General features: G+C 42.1%; 1 protein-coding gene across 5 annotated transcripts in view; it reads right to left on the bottom strand.

Moving 5' to 3' along the window:
* Nucleotides 1-26335, bottom strand: part of sox6 (SRY-box transcription factor 6) — a 127706-nt gene that overhangs the window by 82418 nt on the left and 18953 nt on the right. For 3 of the 5 annotated variants that reach the window (XM_085908297.1, XM_085908296.1, XM_085908298.1), the window contains 4 exons: nucleotides 22869-22940; nucleotides 16204-16254; nucleotides 2760-3000; nucleotides 50-260 (listed from right to left, as the gene is read on the bottom strand). In XM_085908297.1, coding sequence (XP_085764423.1) covers nucleotides 50-260; nucleotides 2760-3000; nucleotides 16204-16238 — 487 coding nt within the window. In that variant the 5' untranslated portion in view covers nucleotides 16239-16254; nucleotides 22869-22940. The remainder of the gene's footprint in view (nucleotides 1-49; nucleotides 261-2759; nucleotides 3001-16203; nucleotides 16255-22868; nucleotides 22941-26335) is intronic. The other 2 variants (XM_085908299.1, XM_085908300.1) reach the window with 2 other exon arrangements.

Here is a 26335-nt window from a genome sequence, read left to right as displayed (position 1 = left end):
GGAAGAGTTTTTCTTCTTCCAAAAGTACAAAGGGAGAGGGAATCCCTACCGTCTTGCTCTGTCTTTGTCATCTCCTCCAGCTTCTTCTGCTTGAGTGTGTCCACCACGTCTGCCAGGCTTCCTTTGCGGCGCTCCGGAGTTCCAAACGCTGATGCGCTCAGCAGGTCGCCTCGCTCCCGCGCCCCCTCCTCAGGCTTGTGCGGGGAAGTGGAATTGTTGCGGAAGGAGTACAGCGAACATACTTTATTGCTGTCAGATTCCTGTACGGCAAACAAAGGGGCCACAATGACAAGAGATGAGTGGTTCTTCCTTTGAGCTTTCTGACACAACTTGAATACTGCACAGGACTTGTGAAATGGCTGCTGTCATGATTACATGTAGCAGCCCATTGTGCCTTCAATAGAAGTCCCTGCACTGCTAAATAGGATTTGATGTGGAAAATTGAGATGAAATGATTAGGTACGCTTGCATAGGGTATATTCATAATGCGCTTTGACTTCAGCTGCCGAGGGCAGACAGAGAAAGATCCCAACTGTAATTCGTCAAATTGCTCTTGAGTGTGCATTTGTGTTCAGGTGACTGCTGTGTAATTTGTTCATTTTCTAGTGCCGACCGATTCTCAGCTGAGTGCCTGGAGAAGTCGTAAATCTGTGTCCTGTCTCAAGCTGTTGTTGTTTTTTCAGTCCCACCTGTGCATGGTTTAGTATTTAACTTAGGGTCTTGTCTCCAGCCGTCTGGCTGAGTGCTCCCTGTGCACGAGCACACATGAAGGGAGACGGGAAGAATGGGATGTAGCTTGAACGGGAGAGAGGAAGTGAGAGCGAGAGAGAGCAAGAGAGAGCGATACGCTGCAGATGTGAGATTATAGTCGGCACACGGGCCACGGCTGAGCGCTACATCTGACAGAAGGTGGTGTTAATTATGGTTTGTGGAGCAGAAGGTCGCTAAGCAGCAAGGAGCCTCTGCCTTTAACAGGGGAACAGTTAGGTGTGATTTAAACATTTGCCCTCACAGTTAGGAGAGGAAACGTTTCGATATCCAACAGACAATGTGAGGTTTAATCGTACAGCCGATCCAATTTCTGGATCTGGATTTGATGGGGGGGAAAAAAGACGATTGGACAGGGCCAATTCCTCATCCCTGCGCGGCATGTAGCGCCCTAGGCAGAGTTGCAGCGGTGTGTCGGGTGGTCTGGTACCAAGCGCCAGGGTGGCACGACTGACCGACCTGCTGTGCACCTCCCAACCTTGTGTTGGATGATTATGCGGCGTGGCAGAGACAGTGGAGAGTGCTTGAAGCTAGTGGAGGAGTGCTGGGTTAATCAGCTGGCACGGGTTCAGGGCACAGCCTACACAGACGCATGGCACAGCGGTGGAGTCAGGTAATCAACACACTCTCATTCCTCTCTTTCTATTTTCTCCTCTGTATCACGCCACGCCGTCTTTTGATACTTTTCTCTCGCATAATTTTCACTCTTCTCACCCTCGGCTTACAGCAATTTATCTTTGGTTGTTTTCATGAAACAGCCAACCTTTGATAGCAACCGAACAGTTTTAATGTTCAGATCTTTATAACCCAATCCTTTTTTTCTCATTGCCTTAGCAACAGCCAGTGGAATACAACGCTATATCGTCTTGTCTCACTACATATAGCTTATTTAGTTTTGGAATGGAGGTTGTTCATTATCTTACAACACGTCACTCAGAAATATTCATGTACTGAACCTGTTCACGTGCCTGGATGTACATATGTGTGTGCATAAGAAATATGTTGTGCTGCAATCCTGTGGTGTTGAGGGTCGACCAACTGCGGAGCTAGTTCAGAGGCCCTCTGGGTGTCTTTACTGTTCTGCCATCTGTCAAAGACAACCACCTGCCTCTTGTGTGCATCTAGCTCACAAGTGCTCATGCTGCCCTTCATTCCGCTAACATCAAAGTAGCTATGCACTTAGAACGTACAGCATCTGGAAAGTGGCTGCCAATTTAGCTTTGAAGCAACAAGGCGGCGAACAACACCAAGGACAAGACATGGTTCTTTTATAGAAGCAAGAATGCAAGCTCAAGGGAAGCGGAAAAGGCCAAGTCTTTTGGCCATGATGCAGTTGGGATTTGTGTCGTCGCTAATGTTTAGGGAAACGGTCCTCTGTTTACTCTGAGAATAGATGATGCTTTAGTCTTTGCCAGAGCTGCTTATATGAAGACCTCAGAGGTTTCATGACTCTGAGGGGCTGGAGCTATGGATAGAATATCGGCTCCTTTGTGCAAGCAAGGGACAATGAAGGCCTACTGAGACCGGATCTGCAACACCAAGGGGGAGCATAGTAATACAGTAGTGTGCACTTTTGTCTAAAACTGAAGTCTAAAGAATTCTCAATGTTGCATTTTACTGAATTTTGCCAACATCACTTCTCTCTTGGTTCCACCATGAGCTAAACCTTTGAAGAAGACTATTTTTAGAAATGAGTCAAAGCCTTCTTTTAGGGCCCTTCATGGTCTGGACATGCCCAATACTATAGTGGATGTAATGTAAGGAATAGAAAGAAAGTCTGAGGACACTAAAGACCTTGCATCAAGGGCTTTACCTCTTTGCAGGTATCTGCAATTTAACCAAATAGATAAATGCAAGGGAAAGGATTCTTAAAGACTAACTTGTTTTAGACTGGTAGCAAATGGTGGGATTCCCCAGATTATTTACAAAAGAAAACACCACACTGGTTTATTTTCTTTCAAGTCTTGTCTTTGTTTTGTATTGTGTCTCACCATGCGTTGTTGGGCAGACACCAAGGTGTCCCAGTCACTCTCTGAAGGTACGCTGCTTAGCGGCTGAATTTCATCGGGATGGGCTTTTCCATGGAGCAGATTGTGCAGCGGCAGCTGCGGTGTGCAGTGGGCGTCAGCCGTCTCCTCTTTTTCCCAAGACAAGTGATCCTGGCTCATGGCATCATCTCCATCAACCACAGAGGCAAAAGGAGACGTGGCTTGCTTGGTAGACATGACTCTGCTGTTGAGTGAGCAAATGACACTTTGTTAATGTTGATTGAATAACAACGAGTGAAGCACAAAAACGGTGATGTTTCGTCCCGGTTTTAAGGAAGTAGATAGGACGTTGCTCTTGTTGGCATTTGAAACGAAATGAAAACATGCACCCGTGCTACAACGTTCAACCTGGCTGCATGAGGGGTCTGGTGCAGGTTGTGGGGTCCCTAATCTTTTGTTTAATGCAGATGGATGGCTTGATCTCAGCCTGGAACTGTGCCTGCTTGGGGCCTGGGCCAAACCCCAAGATACTCAGGCAGTGGGTCAGCCAGACAGTAAGGCTATCAGCCAGGAGAAAACAAAACAAAAAAAGGAAAACCTCACAAATAATTTAGCCATGAATCCATTTAATTTTTTTTTCCAAATTCATTTTATTTAGATTTTTAAAAAGCTATGTTAATGTTGCTCTTATCCAATTTAGCAATTTGGGGAGGGATTGGAAATAGACACCACTGCTTGTTTTTTAACATAATGAAGCAAGTTCGACCTACAATAATCTTCATGATATAATTATCTTGTATGATTTTGATAAAAGACACCAAAACTAAAGTAACTGGAACTAATCTAGTGAACGTTTTAAAGGGTAATTCCGATGGGCAGTCAAGGTGGCTGAAAAATATTCACTTGAGTGTTGCACATTCACAAACACACACTGCTTCACTGTGATAGATTGGCCTGAACATGGAGTGGGCGAAAACAAAGGTGGCCTAAGTTCATGTCATGTGTCCCAGCAGCTGAACAAACACGTCCTATAAGTCAGGTAGCTGACTGAAAACCTGACATTCTGTGCCTGCATGTGTTGCCTCCTTTGTGTAGCGGGACCTGGCCTTCAATTGTAATAACCCATTCAATAGTTTTCTTGCTTGTGTGTTAATTGAAACTCCCCAAAAGCGAGCAAAGCTCAGAATGCACATCACAAATGTAATCGAGGTCTGAGAAATGGTAGTTCGAAGGGGAAGACGTGTGCGAGTATGTCCGCCGGGGGACGTTCGAGCACTCGTATACTGACTGATTTTTTATTAATGCACCCAAAAAGCCCGAGCCTGGAGTGCAACAAACGCCTTGTCCTCAATGGAGTGTGAGAGTGAAACAAAGCACTGCTTTTGTATTACACACTAAATCAAGTGGCATTATTTTACCACTAAAATATTCAGTCTCTCAGGCACTTTTACTTGAGTCTCCAGCCATCAGTCAAACTGCTGAGGCGTGAGCAAGACAAGGAGACGGAGGGAGAGCGATGGAGACTCCATCCTCCTGTAACATGTGTCTACAGCAATCTTGTTAAAGAATGCAACAGATCTGCGGCGGGCTCCATAACAGTATTTGTCAGCAGGAATTAATAATTTATTAGCAGGGCAAGGAGGCTTTGCGCTCAGGCAGCTAAAGAGTGCCGAGAATTGCCTGGGCCCCGCCCCCTCCCCTGACAGGCCCCATACAATACCAGCTCATATCACCGAAAGGGGAAATAATTCTTTGAAAATATCTAATGGCAAGTATGACATTTTATTTCTCATACTGGTGCGGGGATCATACAGTAAGGTGATCTGAAGGCTTTTCACAGCAGCAGATCGGCGCTGACACAATAAAAGCAATTTATGAAGAGAAAATAAGAAGTCATATTCTTCTCAGTGTGGGTGTAACTATGTATAAATGAATCATCTTCTCCAGAAGAAATCACACTTTATACAGGCTTGGTCTCAAATGCAAACAAAACAGCTATGTTTGTACATTCTGGAACTTTTGGAGTGACTTAACCTCTCCCAAAACAAGCTCCAAATATGCCTTTATATGGCAAACAGAAGAAAAAAAAAGATGGTGAGCTTTAAGTTCATAAATCCTCGACAGGCTGCCATCCCTCATGTTTGATCGCGCCATAACAATGGACAGCTAACAAGCCAAACTAATCAATAAGGGCATGAAATGCTGTCTTCTTGCCCACTTTCTCGAAGACAAAGCCCCAGTGATTTTGAGGATGGGAAGCAGCCACAAGGGGAACGGGCAGCTCCCAAACAGTAGGGCTCGCTATATACTATATATAGCTGACAATATTGAAGGAGAGGGACTTATGTTCCCTGGCTACAAGCTCATGTAGCCTGGAATGCTTTGACTCATGAACTGTTCCCTGTGATAATGTTTCAGCGTCAAGCAAAACAACCTCTGCTTAATTGGAAAGTATTAGAGAGGGGTGTTGTGCATCTTCTATGCACGCTTTTGCGTTCTGCTCTTTTATGGTGAAAGAGCCGTCTTTCTGCTGGCTCTGCTCGGTCACACCATTAACCTTTTATTGACACTGATGACAAGTAACTTATCATCAGGTTCCATAAAACACATCCACCCCACTGCTAGTGTCTTGTACCTCTTGGTTTTGATCACAAGACCCGACAAGGGGGATGCAAGAAAGTGGAAATATTTTACCAAGTAGCACAGCCACTTGCAAAATATGTCAGCCAAACTGAATTACGGAATTATAAACATTTTGAAACAGAAAAATGCCAATTTTTGTTCCGTCTTAGAACACATGATGTTCTGAAACACAAGATGAGACCTGCTGGCTCTTTGAAGAAATAACACGCCGGACTCCCACTAATTACAACTCGATTCAGCAAAACGGTGAGATATATTTTTAATCATTTGTTTCTATTTTCTACTTCTATTTACGTTGCCTGTCTGTCAAAATAGGCCCTATGTTTTTACAACAAACTTGTTCACGTGAAAAAGAAAAGAAATGAAGACAGCTGTACTATGCTGGGAAAAAAAGAAATAAATGATGTCATCAATTCATCCACTTTTCCTCAAGTTTCATCACATTGTAGTCGCCTACATAAAATCTCAAAATGTTGACGTCCTAATAAATGCCTTACAAAATGTGCCTTGAAGTTATGCATCACAGTCAACTTGTAGTGTAACAATGCGTATATCAACAAAAAAAATGTGGCTTCATGCAGACTTTTAATTAACCGAGGCGGTCGGTCTATAAATCAATCAATTTTAGTGTAATGTAAAATAGAGTCGTCAAGCCATTAATCAGCCCCAGGACTGTCGTTTCCATGTCTAATTACTGGAATGACCATGTAAAGAAAATACAATGCATGACTGTATAAACATTTGGAATACAGTTTGTAAACCGATTACTTTGGGGATTTAAAGATGTGTGCGCGTGTGTGTGCACGAGATGAGCAAAATCATCTGCTCGTTTCCCTTCAGGGGTTCCGCCTGTTCTAACAGGTGTCGTGGTAGGGTTCCTCAGGGTTCTTCACCTGGCATAATGAGATATTACTACCTGACAGCTCCCAGCTGGAGGAGCATTGACACGGAATCCACCGTTTAGCACAATTAAATTATCACCCTCTATTGTGATTGTGCCATGCTGTGCAGCCGCCAGCCTTCTTGGTACATAATCAACTCGTAATAAAAGGCTGTAAAACGCACACACTCACTCGCTGAATGGCAGATGCACTCACATTTTGAGGCACTGAGGAATTCCAGCAGGAGAGTTTGGACAAAAAGAAAAAGAAAGAAAACACACACACACGCATTGTGTCGTTTCTGTGCACTCTGTTAGAATGTCTTGAAGCTCAGCTAATAATGTAATTAAACTTATTGGTATTTGAAATAAGTAAATGGTCGGGAAGAGACAGACTTCTCCAACTACTGCGATGAGGTGGCTGGAGGGTTGTCCAAATTAATTTTGTAAAATTGATCTGCCATTATTCTTGACCTTCCCCTGCAAAAAGTCAACTCAATTACATCTGTACTTCATCTCCACTTCACACTCTCTCCTGATACCTTCTCTATTAGACATGGCCACCGTTAGCACATTGCGAAAACCCAAACGACAGGCACCCAGAGCAAATTAAGCAAGCCACCTGAAGTGCGCACTTTACATATCGAGCCGTGTATTGATAATTACTTTGCAGGGTAAATTATTTGCAATAATATGCCGCAAGAGGAAGCGGCTCGTTGCTCACTTTAAACACTTGTGCAGCTGCCATGGCTGCGTGGTCGGTGTCCTTGCGCCGCGCGAGGCAAAGGCACACGCAGGTGTGAGAGTGCTTAAGTGTTCCTGTCTGACTCCTCAGGAAGGGTCGATGAGCACTCACACACTAAATCCCTCCACGCCTTCTCCTCCACTACCTCCTCCCATGTGCCCGTGGCACTGTTTCTGATCCCAGAAAACTCTTTCGGAGATGGATGGCATAATTCTCACTTCTTTGGGATACATACAAGTTCCCCTTATACACCCAATGAACGATGTTTCACTAGAGAAAGTTAGTACAGTGGGGCCTGAGCAACGAAACCGTTTGGCAAAAAACTAAAGGTTGACAGGAAAACCTATTGAGGCTTTACCCTCTCTCTTATGCTGTCTTTCTTCCTCCCAACTTTTCACAAAACCTGCTGGGCGCTGGCGTTCCCAAAGGGTCTTGTGTTTCTGCCGCACTTAGGCAAACATCACAGCGAGTCGGGCCGGGCCGTCCACTAACAAGAGCCTATTTGCCGAGCAACAGTGGAGCTTTGTGGCTTTCCACAGTTGACAGTAAGTTATGAGCCCTTTGTGAACAGGAGAAGGAAAACAGAGATCGGAATTTGGCAGCAGCATAATAATACAGAAATCTCCTGTCCGTGGAACGTGAAATTTTCATGGCAACAATCAAGCATTGTTGAGGGAAAGAAAAGCAACGGTGACAGATGAAATATAGAGTGGGGCCCCCTTTTTGTACCACCGTAAACAAAGCGCCATTCAAGCCATGTCCACTCTGTCATTTATAAAGATAACTTCTTCTGTGCGCCGCAAAGTTTGCTGCAAATGGCTGCCCTTCAACACATCAAGCATAACATCTCTTATAGTTGTCAGAGGGGTGAAGTGGGGGTGGCCAAGAATCAGGAGAAGCATCCCGTGTTGCCAAAGAGAAGCACAATAGGTGTAAAGGGGGCATCAAAACACCAATAGGAGAGAAGTCAGGAAACAGAAAGTGGGCCTTTTGGGTGATTCAAGCAGACAAATGCTCCAAGACAATAGGAGACAATGTTTGGAAGAAGAAGAGTATAGAAGGGGAAATGTGGGCCCCGGTCTTTAGTCTTACCGCCATGAGGTCATCATTGGCACAGTAAGTGGGATTGGTGGAAATGCCAATGGAGCAGACATCTGGAGCGTGAACGCACAGTGCCCTAGTCCTTAGCAGTCTTGCTTAAGAAACTGGAACATTTGCATAGCCTTGTACAATATTTTCAATAAATGTCGCTCTTACGTCTCTCTCATTATGTGTTTAAATATGTTTCTATTGTTTTCGAAGTGCGTTTGAAGGCCTTGAAAAATTAAACATGCAGCGGTGGTCTGGAACATAACCCTGCGATAGACAGGGGATTTACTGTATTTATATCAGTGGGTCATGAAGACTTGTTTGGAAAAGACAGCAAATTGTCATTTGCAGATATATTTCTTCAGAACTAAAAGTGTTCCTACTCTTCCTTTTCTTCTTTGGAGCCTGTGTCTGAAATGGAATAGGGGATGGGGGTGGAGTAGCCGAGTTTCATGTGACACGTCAATTGGAAAATCAAAACAGGGGTAATTCATTTGCTCCACTAGAAAACCATGAGGAAGAAGGGTCAGGCGAGCCACTCCTCAAAGATTTATGATTAAGCCTTATTATTTTGGGGAAACTGACATTGATTGCTGATTTAAGCCACTGAAACCAATTAATTTGCCCACACTGAATAGAAAGCATGGTCAACAGCGTGTGGCGTTTTGACAGATTGGACAGGAAGAAGCAGGGCAAATGTGAAAGACTAGATGGAGCTCTGTTTGGAGACAGTTAAAAGTTATCTCAAATGACTGACAGCTGATAAAAAAAAAGAAAAAAATAGGTCGACTCACCGATCCTAGTAATTGCCTCAAAATTTGGTTCACAGAAGAGATGAATGTAGTGCTTTTTAGCAATGCTGAGACTCACGGGTGGCACAGAGAAAAGTTGAGTAAATGAATGTGAAACATACTGGTCATAAAAATCATCGGGCTGACAGTCATGGTTGAACAGAAAAATGTTCTGAGCACTCCAAGGAAGTGGGCGCTGCAGCTCAGACGCTGACCGAAACACAAAACTTCTCATCAGTCTGACAAAAACCTTGTGTCTGACTGCTTAGACCAGTGTTTCCAACCTTGATTAGATTAGAAAATTAAAAAAATAAAGAAATCAAATAGAAATATAAAATGCAAAATGTGTCATGTAAAAAGAAAAGAAAAAGAAAGAGGATGAAAATATTTGATAGGGAGAAGCTAGAATCTGGTACATGAGAAACATAGTGATAGCACATTGCAACTCTTAAATTCTTGTTAGCTATGTGTAAATCATTTTATATGTCAATTGTTGAATAAAGACATATTTGCTTATCCATTGTCCTGGTTTTATTATTCGAGGGGGAGTCTCCATAATCCCTTTTTCCAGCTGGTCAAGAGATGCCCCTGGCTCCACTACTAATACGACTTGCTTTTTAATAGACGCTGTGAATCACGGGCGAGGGCAGACTTAGAACTGAAATAATTAAGTCAATTACTTTCTTGAAAAGCCACAAGTGTGCTGCAGCACCGTTTGTGTGTGGTTGGGCACGATCTATGGGGCCTGTGTTTCCTGGGCAGCCTCGCGCCCCGGCCGTCTCTGTTGTGGTTCCCTGCCACCGCAATCATGATACTTAGCTTCAGTACAGCACAGGCGCTGAGCAGCAGCTCGTTTTGCTCGGCTCGCTGGGCCCGCAAAGAAATAATCTGCTCATGTCAAACAACTCAGGCCTAATTTATACAAAGTAGACTATTGTCAAATATTCCCCCAAAGTATTTCTATTTTATTATAAAATTTTATTTTAAAAGTGATTTGATGAGTAATTGTCTAACATCCAAATTTGGTCCTGAATTACCAATGCCACGGTCAAAATACCATAGAGGCCATAATCAATCTTTTTGAAGATACACAAACTAAACAGAAGACAAATAGTGAGTGAAGGCCAGACAAACAATTGATAAGGGGCTCGGCATTCAAGTTGTTCGACAGTGTTTTTGCTCTGCACCTACACACACACACACACACACGAGCCTGAACCATGTGTCTGTCTATTTGCTTTCTACTCAAGTGTAGTTAACAGCTGCATCTTTCACAGATAGTTGAGCATGTAACAAGACAGCCCAAAATGCTTTGGGATTTAAAAAAAGTTCTATAGAATTCTATTTACCTAAATAAAAAGGGACTATAGGATTTTTTTGTCATCACTATCATGTAAAAGCTGATGTGACTTGACAGTAGTGCATAAGAAATATGGCCTGTGGAAGGAAAAAAAATCTCGTCTTTGGCCCCTCTCATGCTTCTAATTCGATACACACATTTAGACCTGTTATGTTGTGACTCAAGAAAAGCACCTTATCCGTAATGGAGTCTTATCATAACAAAAACGTTGATATATTGAAAGGCCGAGAGTGCAGATCAAATGACTGACACTTTGTAATTAACACCTTCACATGCCAACTGATTGTTTTTTCTCAAAAGCAGTGGTTTCATGTTTATTAAATTAGAAGCACAAAATGGTGCAAAGACATGGCAGATCTTTCTTTACAAATCATTTTCATCATGAAGTAGTTTCACGACATACTATGACATGCAATAAAATGTATTTCCTTAATTTCTATTTTCATAGCTTTCTTGAAAAAATGTTTGGATCAGATTTTAAGCAAGCATTCATGAAACTATCAGAAGCTTCATAATTTCCCATTCCCCCTCCTGTGGGTGTGCCTGCCTGCAAAGTGCTGCTCAATCCGCTCCTGAGAATTGCATCATAAGGAAGGGCGTAAGACCACAGCAGCAACGCACCGTAACATGGAAGAAATACCTCATGCTGGACACATTCATAAACACCTTGAACATGAGCTGGCCGGCAACTCAGACTGGTTGTAATGGCACACCTGACTGCACGGTGCCAAGTATCTGCTTAACCAGAGTCTTGTCCAAGACTACACAAAAACGCAGTCATACTAATGACTCTTAACGTTGCATGATCTCATATACTGTACGTGAGCTAACGGAGGGCACCTCATTATCAGTGTGACTTTTCACCCTCGAAAAAAAAATGTTTGGTATAGTTAGAGTTGATGCAATATGAACCACACACAAGAAGTCAGCAGCGATCTGCATATTCAGTAACTTCCGTAATTATATGCGCAATTCATCAAGGGGATGTGATTGCAGGGGAAGTGGAATAGATGGGAGCGGAGAGGTCTGATTCCTGGAGGACTAAAGTCTAATCACTAAACTAACATTATAATTGAAATCGAAATTGAATGCTTTAGCTCTCACAAAGAATATCTGATATTTCACCAAGTGTGAAATGTAAGCTTGGAACTACATATTTATTATGAGCCATTAGCGATTCAGGATTTTTAAAAAATGTAGGCACTAACCCCCCAAAAAGAGATGCAATGTGGAATAAAAACATCCTCATTAACTTCTATGAATCATAAAATTGTTTCCAGTCGTTCCGTTCGTGTTCGCCACTATTTGATAGGAATTGGTGTGGGCAACTAATGGATTGAAATGGTTTAATGTGCAGTTTATATACAGACTTGTTTTTACAGGTTGGGGGAAATATTTCACATAATAAATATATATTTTATATAAATATACAATTATTTTATTCCCTCTTCCCTTTTTGCTCAAGCAGATCATGCTTGGTGGGCTGGAAAAATGTTGTTTTTTGTCGGAGAATGTGCCTTGCCTATTATTACTACAAATGCTGTATTGTCGCATGAATACAAAGAAAATAAAATTCTTGAGCATCTAATAAGCAGTGCTTTGGAGAGCACTGCGTCTGTCCTCCACTTCACCTCCACATCATACTGCCTTCCCATTCCAATCACAGGGTTTTCTCAGGGTTTGTCTGACTGCAGTAAAGTGAAAGTGCAAAAAAGTCCTCTGTCCCATTCTCCTTTCCACCGCCTTCTCTTGCTATTGCTGTCTGACCGCAGGATTCATATTCATCCTTCAATAACATTTAATTAGTAATGCCAAATTCATTAACCTATACTGCTGTTGCACTGGCCTCAGCCATAAATTAGCTTAATGCGAGCAGACGTATTGCAGCTGTAATAAGGGACATAAAAGTCAAAGAGAAACAGATACTGTTCCTCGGTAGTCATGGATCATTATAGCCGGGGAGGGTTCACGTTCAGAAAAGCAGCTCTCTTTCTTTTTAGTGGGCCTTGCGAACGCTGTTTTAAAGCAAAGACCATTTAAAAATGTAATTATGACCATGCAGTGCAACAATGCTGCAACAACAATTTTTTTTAAGGATTGTGTTTAAACAGTGGTGGTTAAAAATGTCACTAAGGCACTGTTATTGAGTCAGAGTACTTCAGTCAATACCTCAGCAACAACAACAAAAAGCGATTTATGTAGGAGGTTCTTTTCCAATACCGTTCAAGTCTGATTTATAGTCGTTCAACACAGAGCTGGCTGATGATGTAGCCAAAGCCCAACGCAAAATGAAGTGACACAAAGAAAAAAAAAAATATCTGCTTTGCATTTTTTTGCTCAGCGTCTCTGAGCACTACTGAAAATGATGACTAAAAGTCAGAGGACCACTTTGGAGTTAGAAGCAACAATGCTGCACAACAGTTACATGTACTGAGATAACTGTGAGCTCCTCTATGCACCAGTGATCTTGATGAACACATTACATTGAAGAGCCTAATCGGCCTAAATCCCACATTGTTGTTTAAAAAAAAAAAAAAAGATTACCATTTAAGTAACAAACAAGACTTGCTCACATATAATCATCGACAATTCTCCTGGCTTGGATTTTTGGTGATGAGCTGATTGACCTTTTAGTAAACAGTAATTTCCTCTGAGGCCAACCACAAGAATAACAATAATGAGGCCATTATCAACTATTGCACTTTGAAACGATGGCCTGCCGACAAAACAGAAGATATAGTTGCTCGGATGCTTTCCATACAATCAACAAGCCATTGTTAAGGACTTCAGAACAACGAGAGTAAACAATGGAAGTGATAATGATTGGACTGCGCTGTCATGAACATCCTACACAAAGGGTCCACTCAGGAAGAAAGGCCCTGATAGTCTTCAGTTACTGTCATCAAAGTCAACGGTCTGGCTTCACAGAAAACAACCTTTCACTTTTTGGGCGCTCAAATGTGTGGAAAGGCACATGGTTTGACATAAGGGCCACTTACATCACAAAGCCAGATTTGGAGGGCAAATGTTGTATCATTTAGCAGATGTTTATAAAGCTCTTGTCCATATGAATAGATGTGACTGACAAGATCACATATTGTCACGTCTGACAAGTGATTCTGCACAAACACTGAGCAAGTCAAATGACTAATTTACTAATCGGGTATGTCAGCTGAGTTTTATTGAACATGTCAACATGACTCCATTAGATAATTGCTAATCTATGCTCCATTGCAAATCCGGCCAAACTCCTCGGGGAATGAAGACAAAGAAAAACGGGCTATGTATTTACTGTAAACACACATGGAATATAAAATGTCTACACAGCCCTGTTCAAATGTCAAGGTTATAGAAGATAATAACCAGAATGAATCATTACGAAATCTATTTGATCATTACTGTGATCTATAACGTGGCCATTGCGTGGTGACTCCCATTTAATTTCAAAAGATATGTATATTTCTATTTTTATCTAATTGAGTTATACAAATTTTAGGTCACTTTTATAGTGGAAATGATCTTATTTTGGTCTCATTTCTTCACACCACAAAACCTGACATTTGAACAGGGCTGTGTAGACTTTCTATATCCACGTTGTATATGTAAACTTCCTGTGGGGTGAGAGTTGCACAGAGGTTCACTATTAGCAGTGCACAATTGTGAGCCAGTGAGAGACAGAGCTGGAGGGCAGGAGGAATGCTAAGTGGGCCCCTTAGCCTAGTCAACCTTCAGTGGGTTTCATTTATCTTCATCTTGTTAGACTAAATTAATTAACAATCTCAATGTTACACACTTTCTCCTTTCATTACATCAAATAATGGCAGAAAAGCGGGGGGGGGGGGGGGGGGGATTCGGGGGGTCCAGCCCACTGGGAGTAGACAGACACTGAAGACATCTCTTTCCTTTGCTCGATCTCTCCGTTCATATTCATTTGTCTTCCTTCACAGTCCTCCCATTTTCACTAAACTAATGTGAAAAGGTCTTTCACAACTGTGCTGTATAAAATGTTTCTAAAAAGAAAATCCAAGCAGTAATGTGAATTGTGTCACTTTTAACCAGAAAACTGGGAGATTATTTCAGACTCAAAGCGGTTTCATCACTTTGGCTTTTTCCACCAAGGCCTCAGATGCAGTTGATCACAAAATAATTCATTTTGAGTCAAAATGATGACTTCGAAATGTCTAAGAAAAAACGTATCCCATCATCACATGAAGTCCAGAGCAGAGATATGCACCCACAAAGCTTCCTTTGACCTAATTCAACTGCTTGAGAAAAGATGCAAGGATTCTTCACTTGAGGAATGTCTTATATGCCACATCCCTCCACCTCTATCCCTTTCTCCCCTGATCGCACCGACACCAAGACTCACGAGTGCAATCCAAGCAAATGGGCCAACCCTGAAGTAAAACCTGCCTTTAATCGTGGCCTGATTGTTGGCCAATCTCCCACCAGAGTGTGTGATGTCCTTCTATTGACGCTTCTCCTCTAATTAGAAGACATTCTGACAGAAGGATGTAGATTAGCGCAGGAATAAGGTATTTACTTTGAATAATCGCTGTGTCCTCTCACCGCTCTGAGATAAAAGAAAAAAAGCGTCAGAGATCATTTCCCCCCCTATTTTCATTGTTTACAAAATTGTCCTATTAAATTTTACAATTGCTTCTTCAAGGGCACAATGCCCTCCCTCCACTGCACAATTAGTTACGGGAGATATAAACACTGCTATCCACTTTGCAGCATTACTTGAAAGAAATGCATGTGGGTGTAGTCATGCTGGCTCTCAAAAACATAGCATCATGTCTGCCCGAGTAACTCCTGTCAAGTCAGAACAGATTCTCCTCACAGATTAAATTGGTGCAAAGCCTGGAAAATAAAAGATGCTCTGAACTTGCCCTGAAGCATGAAATAATGAAAATATATTTACAAATGAGTCCTAAACATTGACAGACAATTCGTGGGCCCAATTGGGGCTCTTTTTTTTGTAGAGACAGCATTTCCATTGGTTTGATCCAAAAAGATTGGATTGGCTGGACAAAAAAGATTTCAATTCATGAAAGCCGTTTGGGTTGAATTCCTTGGCCATGTTTTAACCAGCGAGGGTAATAGTATCAAATCGTTCTTACTTTTTAAATGGCCCCAACTGTTCAGAGCGACAGAAAAAAAATCCTGTTAATTTAATCAAATAAGTGACTTTTTGAAAAAGAAATCAAAGAGGATTCATTAGCTTTAGTAAACTTTGGCTGACAGAGGCTTTGCAAAGCAGATGCTGCTGCTGTGGCTTCTAATGAGCCAACCCTAATTAGGGAGTAACACTGGAGCCTGGAGAAGGTGGTTGACTAGGAAAGAAGCCAATGGTAAATACGTTGTCTTATTTACTTCCACTGTGTCTAATGACAAGCACACTTTTTAATTAGAATCACAGGCAGAAAAAAATGTAATCTTTATGGTGGGTCAAATACAAACAGAGAACACCCCCAGTACAGTACATAGTGAAGATGATAGGCCCCGGCACAGCGGCCCTGATGAGGTGGGTTGGAGAGGGAGGGCGGACGGGGAGAATGGTCGACCCAAAGCATGCGGTGTAAAGACCAGAAAGGCTGATCTGCTGATCCCTTAAGACGTGAAGGGGAAAGAAAGGGGACACCCCATCTACATCTAACCCTTATGCTGATGCGTGCTTTCAGTCTGACTGGAGGCTAAGAGGGTGAGCATGCCTGTCCGCAACCACATGGACACACTCATCACGCACGGCTTGGATAAATATATGTCAGAATCAACGTTTAACATAGTTCAAATATACACACAAACACGGGCACGCACACACAGGACAAAGTCTGAAGCTAACAATATGTGGAGAAATTTAACCCCCGGTAACCCACACCCACCCTCGCCCGACCCGACCGGTGATCCTCAATGGCGACAACGGAAATGAAACTAACCTCAGTAAAAAGCTGCTACGAAGAAAGCCTTCCATGTCAGCGTGTGGGGTTCTGGCAGGAGAAATGACAGAGAACCATTTTCACTAAGAAACTACAGTCATCATCAAGAAACAGAATCGAAATTAAAATGGAAAGAAACACAGAGCATACATGTTCCTCGTTCTAATTCGGCATGTCTTTAATTAAATCAGAAATATGGCTATGCATCCACGTACTAGTGACATCATTAATTATACCTTGTTGCGTCGGGGGAGTAGATTTGCATACAACGTCGGTTTGTGCTGAGAGCCTGATGATATGTTTGCATCACATAAACTACTGATCACTATACAACCCTTTCCCACAACTGTGTACGGATATATACATGAACATCCAGCACTCTAGCCGCAGATCCCAAGGCGACTCTAGTTTGTTCAGAGGAGCAAACGGTGGTCCAGCTGCAGCACATGTGTGGCGAGGGTGCTGCGGCTTTTGGGAGCCAGGCCACAATGGACCCGAGATGAGGCGTGCAGCGTCAATGAGGCAGTAGGATGTGGTCATGATGTCACCGCATGTAGGGGTCGTTCAGAAGCCTTATCCACAGAGTACGCGAGATGCGTAGCTAAAAATGACTTTCGACATAGTCTGGTATCGGTGCGGAGAATATTCAGCACACTTTGACTGTGTTCGGCAGGAAGCAATCCCAGTTACGAAATTTTAGATCTCATCGCTATTAATTGGTTAATTAATTGATTCATTTATTAATTGCTCAACCAGTAGAATATTGAATTTCACGTGGTATGCTTATGCATGTTTAAAAATCCTGTTAAGTGAAAATAATTGTCTTCTAAATTTTACACACTACAGAGAAGAGTTGTTAATTTCTTTACTTTGCTTTTAAATGTCTTCAATGATTATTATTTCTTTGATTTGCTTTTAAATCCCTTTGTTTGTAAATGCTTGAAAATGTTGCATTTTTAATTATGCAAACCATATTGTGTATGTATGGAACGCCCTATAGAAATTAAGCTACCTTGCCATGCCTCGCCCAACAATTCTGCCAAATATAAATTATTAATAATAATGCCTTGCCCAAGGATTGTCAGAGCCGTGAGATTTCTGTCTTATTGAAATAGATCCAGATGGCCCAGTTTTGGGGTAACAAAATATTGGTGTGTATGATGTTTTATCAAGATCTAATACAGTATGATCAAATCTGTTTAAATGCTAGATTATTTTCTTTTCTTTTGAGGAGTCAGTAATAGATAAACAATCTCATTAAATTAAAATAAAATCCTTACATTTGAAGCAGGCCTTAGTAAATCGCAGTTGTGCCATATAACTACAGAAGAGAGCAGTCGCTCAAATTCTCATACAATATAGTGGGGGAAGGGGGACAGATTAAAAATCCATTGAAAATCAATCCCAATATTTCAGTCACCTCATCATGAATACCACAAGAACTAATGACACTAGACAAAAGAGTTGCATTGATACGAGTGTAATTTGGCATTTTCACTTGCTGTCTTGGCTCGTGAGACAATGGAAAGAATGAACCGGGCCCAAGGACATCGTGCCTTTCAGTCTGCCCAGCACTTAGTGAGGCAGCGGATCTGCTAGGCCCAGAGGGCTCAGCCGAGACTTTTCTCACAATAAGGTGTCTAGGGAGGCGGGAGAGCAATAACCAGGGGCACCGCTGCCACGCTCTTTTTTTTCCACTCAGCTGGCCCCAGTGCACATAATACCATCACCACACCAAGCCGGTGACAACGTGAGAAAACACCCGTCAAACAGTGCAGAACAGATCAAGCGTGTCTCCTCACTTCCCTTAGTGCAAAAAGCAAAAGCTTCCACAGGCAACAAAAACGATGACCATATAACTAACTCAATGTGATTTCAATTCAAACTATATTCTAAAATTTGGCTGTAGGACGTATTGCTGGATAACAACCAGTGTGTGTGTGGTCTCAGTCCTTCAAGAAGATGTACCAGATTAGGGCATGCTGGGGTCCTATCTCTATCTCGGGTTTCATTCCATCCCCCCTTGTTCTTTCAGTCTCACTCTCACTGGCTGTGTTTCCTCAGCTGCGTCGACTGTCTGCAGTCGCGTTGTGGTCAGGAACAACTGAACTTAGCGTATGGAAGCAAAGGTGCGGTTTGGAACTCAAAGGACCAAATTCAGGAAAATGTGAGTGTTCCAATAGATCTGCTCCTCTTTGAGAGAGAGAGAGAGAGAGAGAGAGAGAGAGAGAGAGAGAGAGAGAGAGAGAGAGAGAGAGAGAGAGAGAGAGAGAGAGAGAGAGAGAGAGAGAGAGAGAGAGAGAGAGAGAGAGAGAGAGAGAGAGAGAGAGAGAGAAAAGAATGGCTTTAAATTAAGGCAGAACCACAATTCAAGGGCAGGGAGAATCGACATCACTAAGTTGGCCTGGGTTGGTTTGAGCAGCGCGGCAGCCCTTTCGAAGAATGAGGCCCTGCCAAAAGCTCCCTGTGCCTCACCAAGTCTCCCACCATCTGCAACAAATGTGCTCTATTAAAGCAGTACCATATGGACAACAAGCTCGCTATTAACACGGCCTCAGCACATCCCCTTAACCTAGGCCAGATTTCAAACTTCCAGTCAAATTGACTGCTGATTTAATGCATCACCGGCAGCCATGTGGGTCTTGGCATAAGACGGCACTCTCAGTCTTTGGTCATTAACAGGCTCGCGTAGTGTGCAGTGCACTGTGAGTTTCAGAAATTAGCTGCACATATCCTTGGCATGGTGTCACTCCTAACCGTGATATCGCCGTGCAGATTGAAGGATGCTTGGAAGAAGTCTCGAAAAGTTCTCCAAACTAGTCAACTAGGACTCCACTCGGCGAGTAGAGCACATCGACTCAACAGGGTGGCAGCAGGAGCTCTACTACTGCCCCGCGTCTCAATCCTTCCACACTGATGGAGAGAGTGTTTTGCTTCCTCTGCATGGATCCAAAGTGACAGTGATTAACCCTACAGGGTGTAAGTCGAGTGAGGGGGTTGAGTCGAGAAGGGGGGATAAGTCCCAGTGGGCCGTGGCGGCCATGTTGACGCCTCTCCCGTCTCTGACTCATGGGGGACCCACCCACCGCTCACAAAGCCGTACTCTCTTCTCTACCATGACGCCACGACCATGAGTCCTCTGTTCTGCGGCCCAGAGACAACACACACACACACACACACACACACACACACATCCACACCAAATCAATTACAGCTCTGTGGTTTCAAGGCGACTCCAATGCTCGCTAAGTTTTGTTTGTTTATTTTTTTTCTCCTCCTGTCTCAGCTGCTTAGATACTATACAACATTAGAGTGGAAACACATTGCATCGTGCCGAGGCATGCATGTATACATACAGTACTCTGGGTACTTCTCCTAATCATCCATTTTCTTTACCGTTTTGTACACATCAAGTTCATGGGTGAACTGGATGAGAGGCGGAGTACACAATGAGTGGTTGCCATAGCCAATCACTGGGTACAGATAAACAAACCACCATCCGAACTCACATTCACACCTCAGGACAATTTGAAGTTTTCAGTTAAACTCAGAAGGATGCTTTTGGAAGATGGCTGGAGCACCTGCAGAAAACCCAAACAGGAGGAAGGGAGCTCAATTCAAAACCTCCAACCCCTGAACTGTGAGGCAGGTCCAACCACCTGCCTACTTCTTTTAGGGCTTTCAACCTTGCTTCAACTAAGATAATTGATGCCATTCTGTCATAAAACTTTGGGGAAACAATTACAATGACATGCACATTACATTTAGCCTATTTTATGTATTGTGAATATCGTTGAAACCTCATATGTCCAAATCATATCATCATATTTTAACACAAATCAATACTGGCAAATGTAATGTGTTCATAATGGGTGGCACGGTACCACACAGACACCTGAAAAGTTTAAATTCACGGAGACCCATAGATTCCAGTCGACAGCAACTATCTATACTTTGTGTGACTTTATTACTATTCAAATTGGAAGCATGAATGTTTAGACTCATTAATTTGTCATTATATGACACCATTTCTAACACAACTGTCCCTATATTGAAATGAAATGGCAAATTAAAGACTGCTTGATGGCAGTTTAATTAAGTAAAGCCTCTGCATGCTCTCAACAGAGTGGTGGCATGTGTGAAAAAGTACAGTTAGTCCAGAAGAAGGTGTCCAAACATATTCTTCGTCACAAAGTCCCATGAGAATAGCTATACCTCCGTGCCCACTTCCGCCAGATTTGCATACATCAGGGAAGCGTGCAAAGGCAAATTTCCAAAATATTTTGTGCATTTACTGTACAAAGATTGACTGTAAGAAATTCAAATGATAAAAGAAAGATTGTCTTAGACTCGTCGAAAAAAGAGAATCAAATAAAATTGTGACTTTATCATCGAAAATCAAATCGTATCAAGGATTTGGAGATCATGACATCCCTGCTACACACACACACACACTTGATATAGACACGCACACACCTCAGTCAGCGCTGCCAGATGAGTAGTGAATTAATTTGTGAGAGCCACTCCAACATTAGCAAGGTGTGTTGAAAGGTGTCTGCCCATGTTTCAAATTAAACGCGCTGCTGGTCAGCATTAGCACCTCGCCACCCGTCAGCAACTGACACTTCGAAGGGTCTGGGGGGAGGGATGGAGGGAAAAGACGAGCCCATTCGCCGTTCACACTGGAATAATTAGAACATGTCAGGAGGAATTAATTTCCTCATTTTTCAAAAGGATACACAGAAATTACCATGTTATTATATGACAGGGTCCCTGGGAGGATTGGATTAAATTTGATTTCTTGCGCAGCCCACACAACAAATTAAAGTCATAAATAAGATGGAAAGAAGCGGGGCGCAGAGCATATGTTTATGGCAATGAGTGAAGCCGAGGGACCAGAAACAACTATCTTCATTTCATTTTATTTAAATCAGGACGACAACGTGTGTCTGAATGACAGCAGTTGCTAATGGCTCCAGATTAGAGGCTCCTTGATATTAACGCAGATTTCTTCACAGCGGTATTTCAATGGAAATCGTCAAAACCATTGCGTTAACCTGCTCAACAACCATCCAATTATTCAATCTAGTAGTCTTGTAACAACGTCATTCAATTCAATCTGATGTTGGACAGGGTGGCACTCGTGTGTACACAAAATATACTTTTTTGGCCATGCCTCCCAAAAATCAGGATAATGATATAATGAAAAACTGTTTATGCTATGCCATACATAGTTTTAAGTCTGTGTACGATATCTGCCGTTATCATCGAACACGTTTCCTCAATTCAACATGGAATTTCCTTGACGTGGGCTTTCGAACAATTCAACTGCCTGTTTATCCAGCCGTCATCTCCATTCTCATATTGGTTATCTTACTGCCACAATTCCGTTACGGCTCTCAAAATGAGCAAGCATTAGAGACGAGTACTCCCACGGGCACCACAAACTTTAAATAATTTGCAAATCAATTAAGTGGCTACTCTAACGGCAACAGGGACTTCACACTCCAGGGTCGCGGTGCATTATCAGTCAGAGACGATTCATGGCGTTTTGGGAGAAAAGTTCATGGTTGAAGTCATTAATTCATTTAAGCGGACTTTTAGTTATGCATTACTTTCCACAGCTGGGGTAGCAAGAAGATTAATGGCATGTTCTTTGCTCCTGTTTTTCACCATATACTGCGACTACGTGAACTCTGTCTAACACTTGGAGGGATCATACCTTGAGATCAGGACAGCAGCCAAATCTATATTGGATTTTTATTCATCAAATAAATCATGTTTATCATTCATTTAAATAATAACAATAAACCTAGAGGTTAGATCCTTTTGCTGCGACTCAATATCGTCCATGTTTAATCACCACTGTAAAGGGAAGCCAGACAACACCGCATCTAATCCACTGAGAGCATATTTTACTTTAATGACTTCATCATAAGATCGTACATCATGCAAAACAGAGGTCTATTTATCAGATGCATGTTGAGGACGATTTATTCAGTTCAAGCCACGCTTTCGCATGCTTGTCGGATAACGATAGGTTCGGCAATTAGTTTCCTCGTATCATTTGAGGTAATACAGCTTTGTCAAAGTTAAAAACAAGGGTCTATTTTAATTAAGTGGTTAGTGTTTCGTTTTCAATCACTTATCACAGCAGGCACTATGAAGCGCAAAAGCCCATGTGAGGCGTAAAACAGATATAAAAGACCATTTGTTTGACAGTGTTGTTATTTAATTTGTAAGAGAATATGTCCCAAGGGTCTACGCCAGGTTTGCTGGAATGAGATCTGCAACTCTGAGTGAATAGAGTTGAGGGCCTCATCAGACACGTTGGACTCCCAAGTATGCATGGTTCAGCAAAGTGGATTTACATCTTTTGCAGATATTTTTTTCAATCGTTTAATATAGTTTTGATATTTTCTTTTTCAGTGGGTTGTCTCATGAAAAATGATTGGGGTTTTTGAGTATTTTGCCCAATGGCAAAAACTGTTTGGTCCATTGGTAAAGTTTTTCTTCTATATAAAAGTGTGTAATTGCACATGCATTGTGAGGATTCGATTGTCCAGCTCATTTGCTGCAGGTGTTCAGTGTGGGTGACAAACAGCAGGAGACGATGAGGCATGTGTCAGGAACAGAAACAGCTCAAGAGGAAAATTGATACTTACAAAAACTGAAAGACTCGCTCCCCAGTTTCCAGCTACTCACTGCCACGTTGATTCCGAATTCATGTAAATGACCTGAAATGTAAGCACAGAAAAAAAAAAACTTCTTTAATGTGTTATTAAAGGGCAACACGTTACGCTCGATACTACATTTAGCAAGTGGCATCAAAGAGTATGCGATTGAAGAATGCACCAGGAACATGGTGCATGGTTTTGAAACAACATGGCCCTTTGATAACAGTGTTTACCGACAACAGAACAAACAGAGAAAGAACAAGTGAAAGAGAATCAGGGCCATGTTGACTGTTGGCTAGAAGGTCACTTCGTAATACCCTGCTCGTTGTTCTCATTGAAACCAACTTTGAATCTACTCTGATTGTTTTCGGAGGCCATGCTCTCCTGAGGTATGCATATATGGAACAGAACTGTTTCCGGTATTAATTCATGGAGCAATTATGAAACCGAATTGAAAGATGTGAATCACTCGCTGTGTTTGAAAAGAAAAGTCTACTTTAGTTTTCATCCTAGGTGGGTTTTACCAAATCAGAAAAAGCTCTGAAAAGCTTAACGAGCATTCCTTGTGCACACAAACACCAAAAGCAAACGTTTTCCAAAAAGCACACTTTTCAGCTGCCCAAAACTCTTTATGTATGGATAGTCAAAATATGCATTTAAAAACTCCCTTTGTATGTGTCAGAAAAGTCCCAGTACTTGCGGCACAAGATACATATTTCTAATCCAAACTACGTACAAGTTTTTGCCTCAGAAGTAATCCTCCTCCACTCTAAAGTTTCCAATCTTCTCTGCCACACCTTCATGCACTCCTTGTAGGATTCTTCCTGGACCTCCAAAACCCCTTCATCGTGACCATCTTGCACTCATCCACATCTTCAAAAGGGATCATATTGTCACATGCAGAATGACACAAAGCCAGGCCTGGTGAGTTGGCCAGGAACTGTCAGATGCTCAGTGCAATGTGAACAAGCGCTTGGCTGTAGTTTGGGTTTGAAATACTGTATATCTTTAGTGACAGTCATGGAACTTTTCTGGCACAGCCCAGACGTGGCTTGCAGCTTTGCATCCGTGTCAAGAACAGAGGGAAAAAAGGAAGAAAAATAAATCAGATCAAGCATCTAACCAGATAAAATTTCCGTAACAATTTCCTGTTCATTTTCTCGCATTATCTTGTTTTTCCACAATAAACCATCATCTCATTACCAGCCGATTTATGCAATTAGGCTGCATCAGCACTGCCAATTAAGCAAGGCCAAGGGTTTTTTAAGGTCACGCTTAACTGATCTGTCACTAATTTGCGCCACAGCGCCTCAGTATCCCACCATGTCCAGCCCGTACGTCATCAACAAGAAGAGCCGATAAATGTGGCCAGTTATCAGTGTGTGTGTGTGGGCAGCTGGAGGATAAACACAAGCAAGCAGATAAAGGCAAAGAAGTACAGACAGGTCTGAATGTGGTAGCCTTGAGCCTCAAGGTGACAATGGAGGAGAGGGGAGCAAGTACTGACCCTGGCTCAATAGCAAGGTATTGCATGAATAGCACATTGGCCTTTCAAATGCACACAATTTCACTGTTTGGAACCATGCTTCAGCAGCAACCACCCACCTCTGCATTCACACTCGATTAACTTGTGTTCCAGCTATTCATTCTGGCCTGAGAGCGCACACACAACATGGATGGTAACTCAATGCAGACTTGTCTTGTCAGACTTCTGGCTGTACTGTAGACCTAATTCCTGTTTTTCCTCACTATTTGAACCTAGCGTGGAGCAAATTTATATTTCATGGCACCACTATGTATTGAACTTTTTCTTTATTTTCACAAATGTAGTGATAATAATAATAATAATAATACATTTTTTTTATTAGGCGCCTTTCAAGGCACTCAAGGTCGTAAACGGGAGCTCCCATAATTACACAGTTTACCAACCCTTGAACTTATTGTCTGATGGTAATAGAGAACAATAGGGAAAATAATACATGGGTAAACGTATTCTTTATTCATGACTTATTATGTCAATTATTTGACTGAGGGATAACAAGAAAGGAAATTATAATTGCAAATAATGAGCAAGCCCGAATTATGCTATAATGAAATGCCGCAATCCCTGCAGAGTAATAAGAGTCTGTGTCAACTGGTCTATTGTAGCAGCATGCAGCCGCTCTTTTCCTGCTGTGAATTAAACCTACAGGCAGGAAACATTAAAGCACTCCTAATTAGAGTACTGGGGACTTGTTAAAAACAATTGCAGTGAAGGGCAAATTATTAGCTCCACCAAATTTTTCCAAACCAATTGTCAAAACACTTACCCTAATAAAATAATACGTCCATATTTTCCATTAGTTAGTCAGCGGTTTCACAGGGTGGCATATTCCACATAAACCAACAGCAGCTAAAGAGATTATGTTGCGCTAGTTACAGTACGTGAATAATTATATCACTGATTCCCCAACTGTGCGCCGTGGGCAACGTTGTAGTACCATAATCTTGGCCCCCATTATTTGTCATCATGAATGGGGTCTGCGATTTATGTATGTCCATTGATGTGGGGATAGAATGGGCGCCGTTGACAGATATTTTGGACAAATATAATCAGGACTGAAAACGATTGTGAAATTCTCTCAACCCCTTCTGCCCATGGCACTGGGAAATTGTCAAATTTCACTTAGGCTAATTGGTCAATTCACTAATGTACCTTTGTTCATCTATCTATGCCAGTGACATATAGACACAGCAAAAACAATTACGTTTTCTTACCAGATGATCAACCTGTTTCAGGTTGAAATGAGGCATCTGGAATCTTCTCTTTTTTTTTTTACGTTATTTTCAAAATGGTCAATAAAGATAATTATTCTATTAGCCTATTGATACATATTTAGAACAGGCTGATTTTCATTAAAAGCATCAGAGACAGAGGACTGTCATCTGTAGCATTTGTATCAAAGACTGGCCTTTTATCAGGTGTCCATGTATGTTTTTCTGCCGCAACACACATGATTCAAATGAATAGATCATTGGCAAGGTCTGCAGAAGCTGGATAACGATCGTGATCATTTGTTACCTGATATGTTACTAAGCCTAGAGTGTACTAAGCCTTTTGGTCAAAATCAGCTGGGATAAAGGCTCCAGCTCATCTTAAGGAGGACATGCACATGCATCAAAATGGATGCCAATTTTAGATTAATACGTTCGAGCTGCCTTGGATTTTTCCAGAGGTGCACCCCGTTTCTTACACTTCACAGATGCCTGTGATAAGTGCTTTCGACAATGGATGGAAATCTTGAATGAGTTTCTAAAAACAAAGGCAAAGGCCATTCCTTTGTAGTGGCGCCTCCCATGTTGAAGATGTTCATGTATCTTTAAAGTAGACATCAAGCAAACGCTTAAGCTCCTGGGATTGCTGTTTGAATTGAAGAGCTTTGTGAAAGATCGCAGTTTAGCGAGCGTTCGGTGTG

This window comes from Syngnathus leptorhynchus, chromosome 3 (assembly GCF_054491065.1).
Source record: "Syngnathus leptorhynchus isolate UIUO chromosome 3, UIUO_Slep, whole genome shotgun sequence".
In the NCBI taxonomy this organism is placed as follows: Eukaryota; Metazoa; Chordata; class Actinopteri; order Syngnathiformes; family Syngnathidae; genus Syngnathus; species Syngnathus leptorhynchus.
Note: the sequence above shows the minus strand (reverse complement) of the source record. Positions and strands in the feature narration are given on the sequence as shown.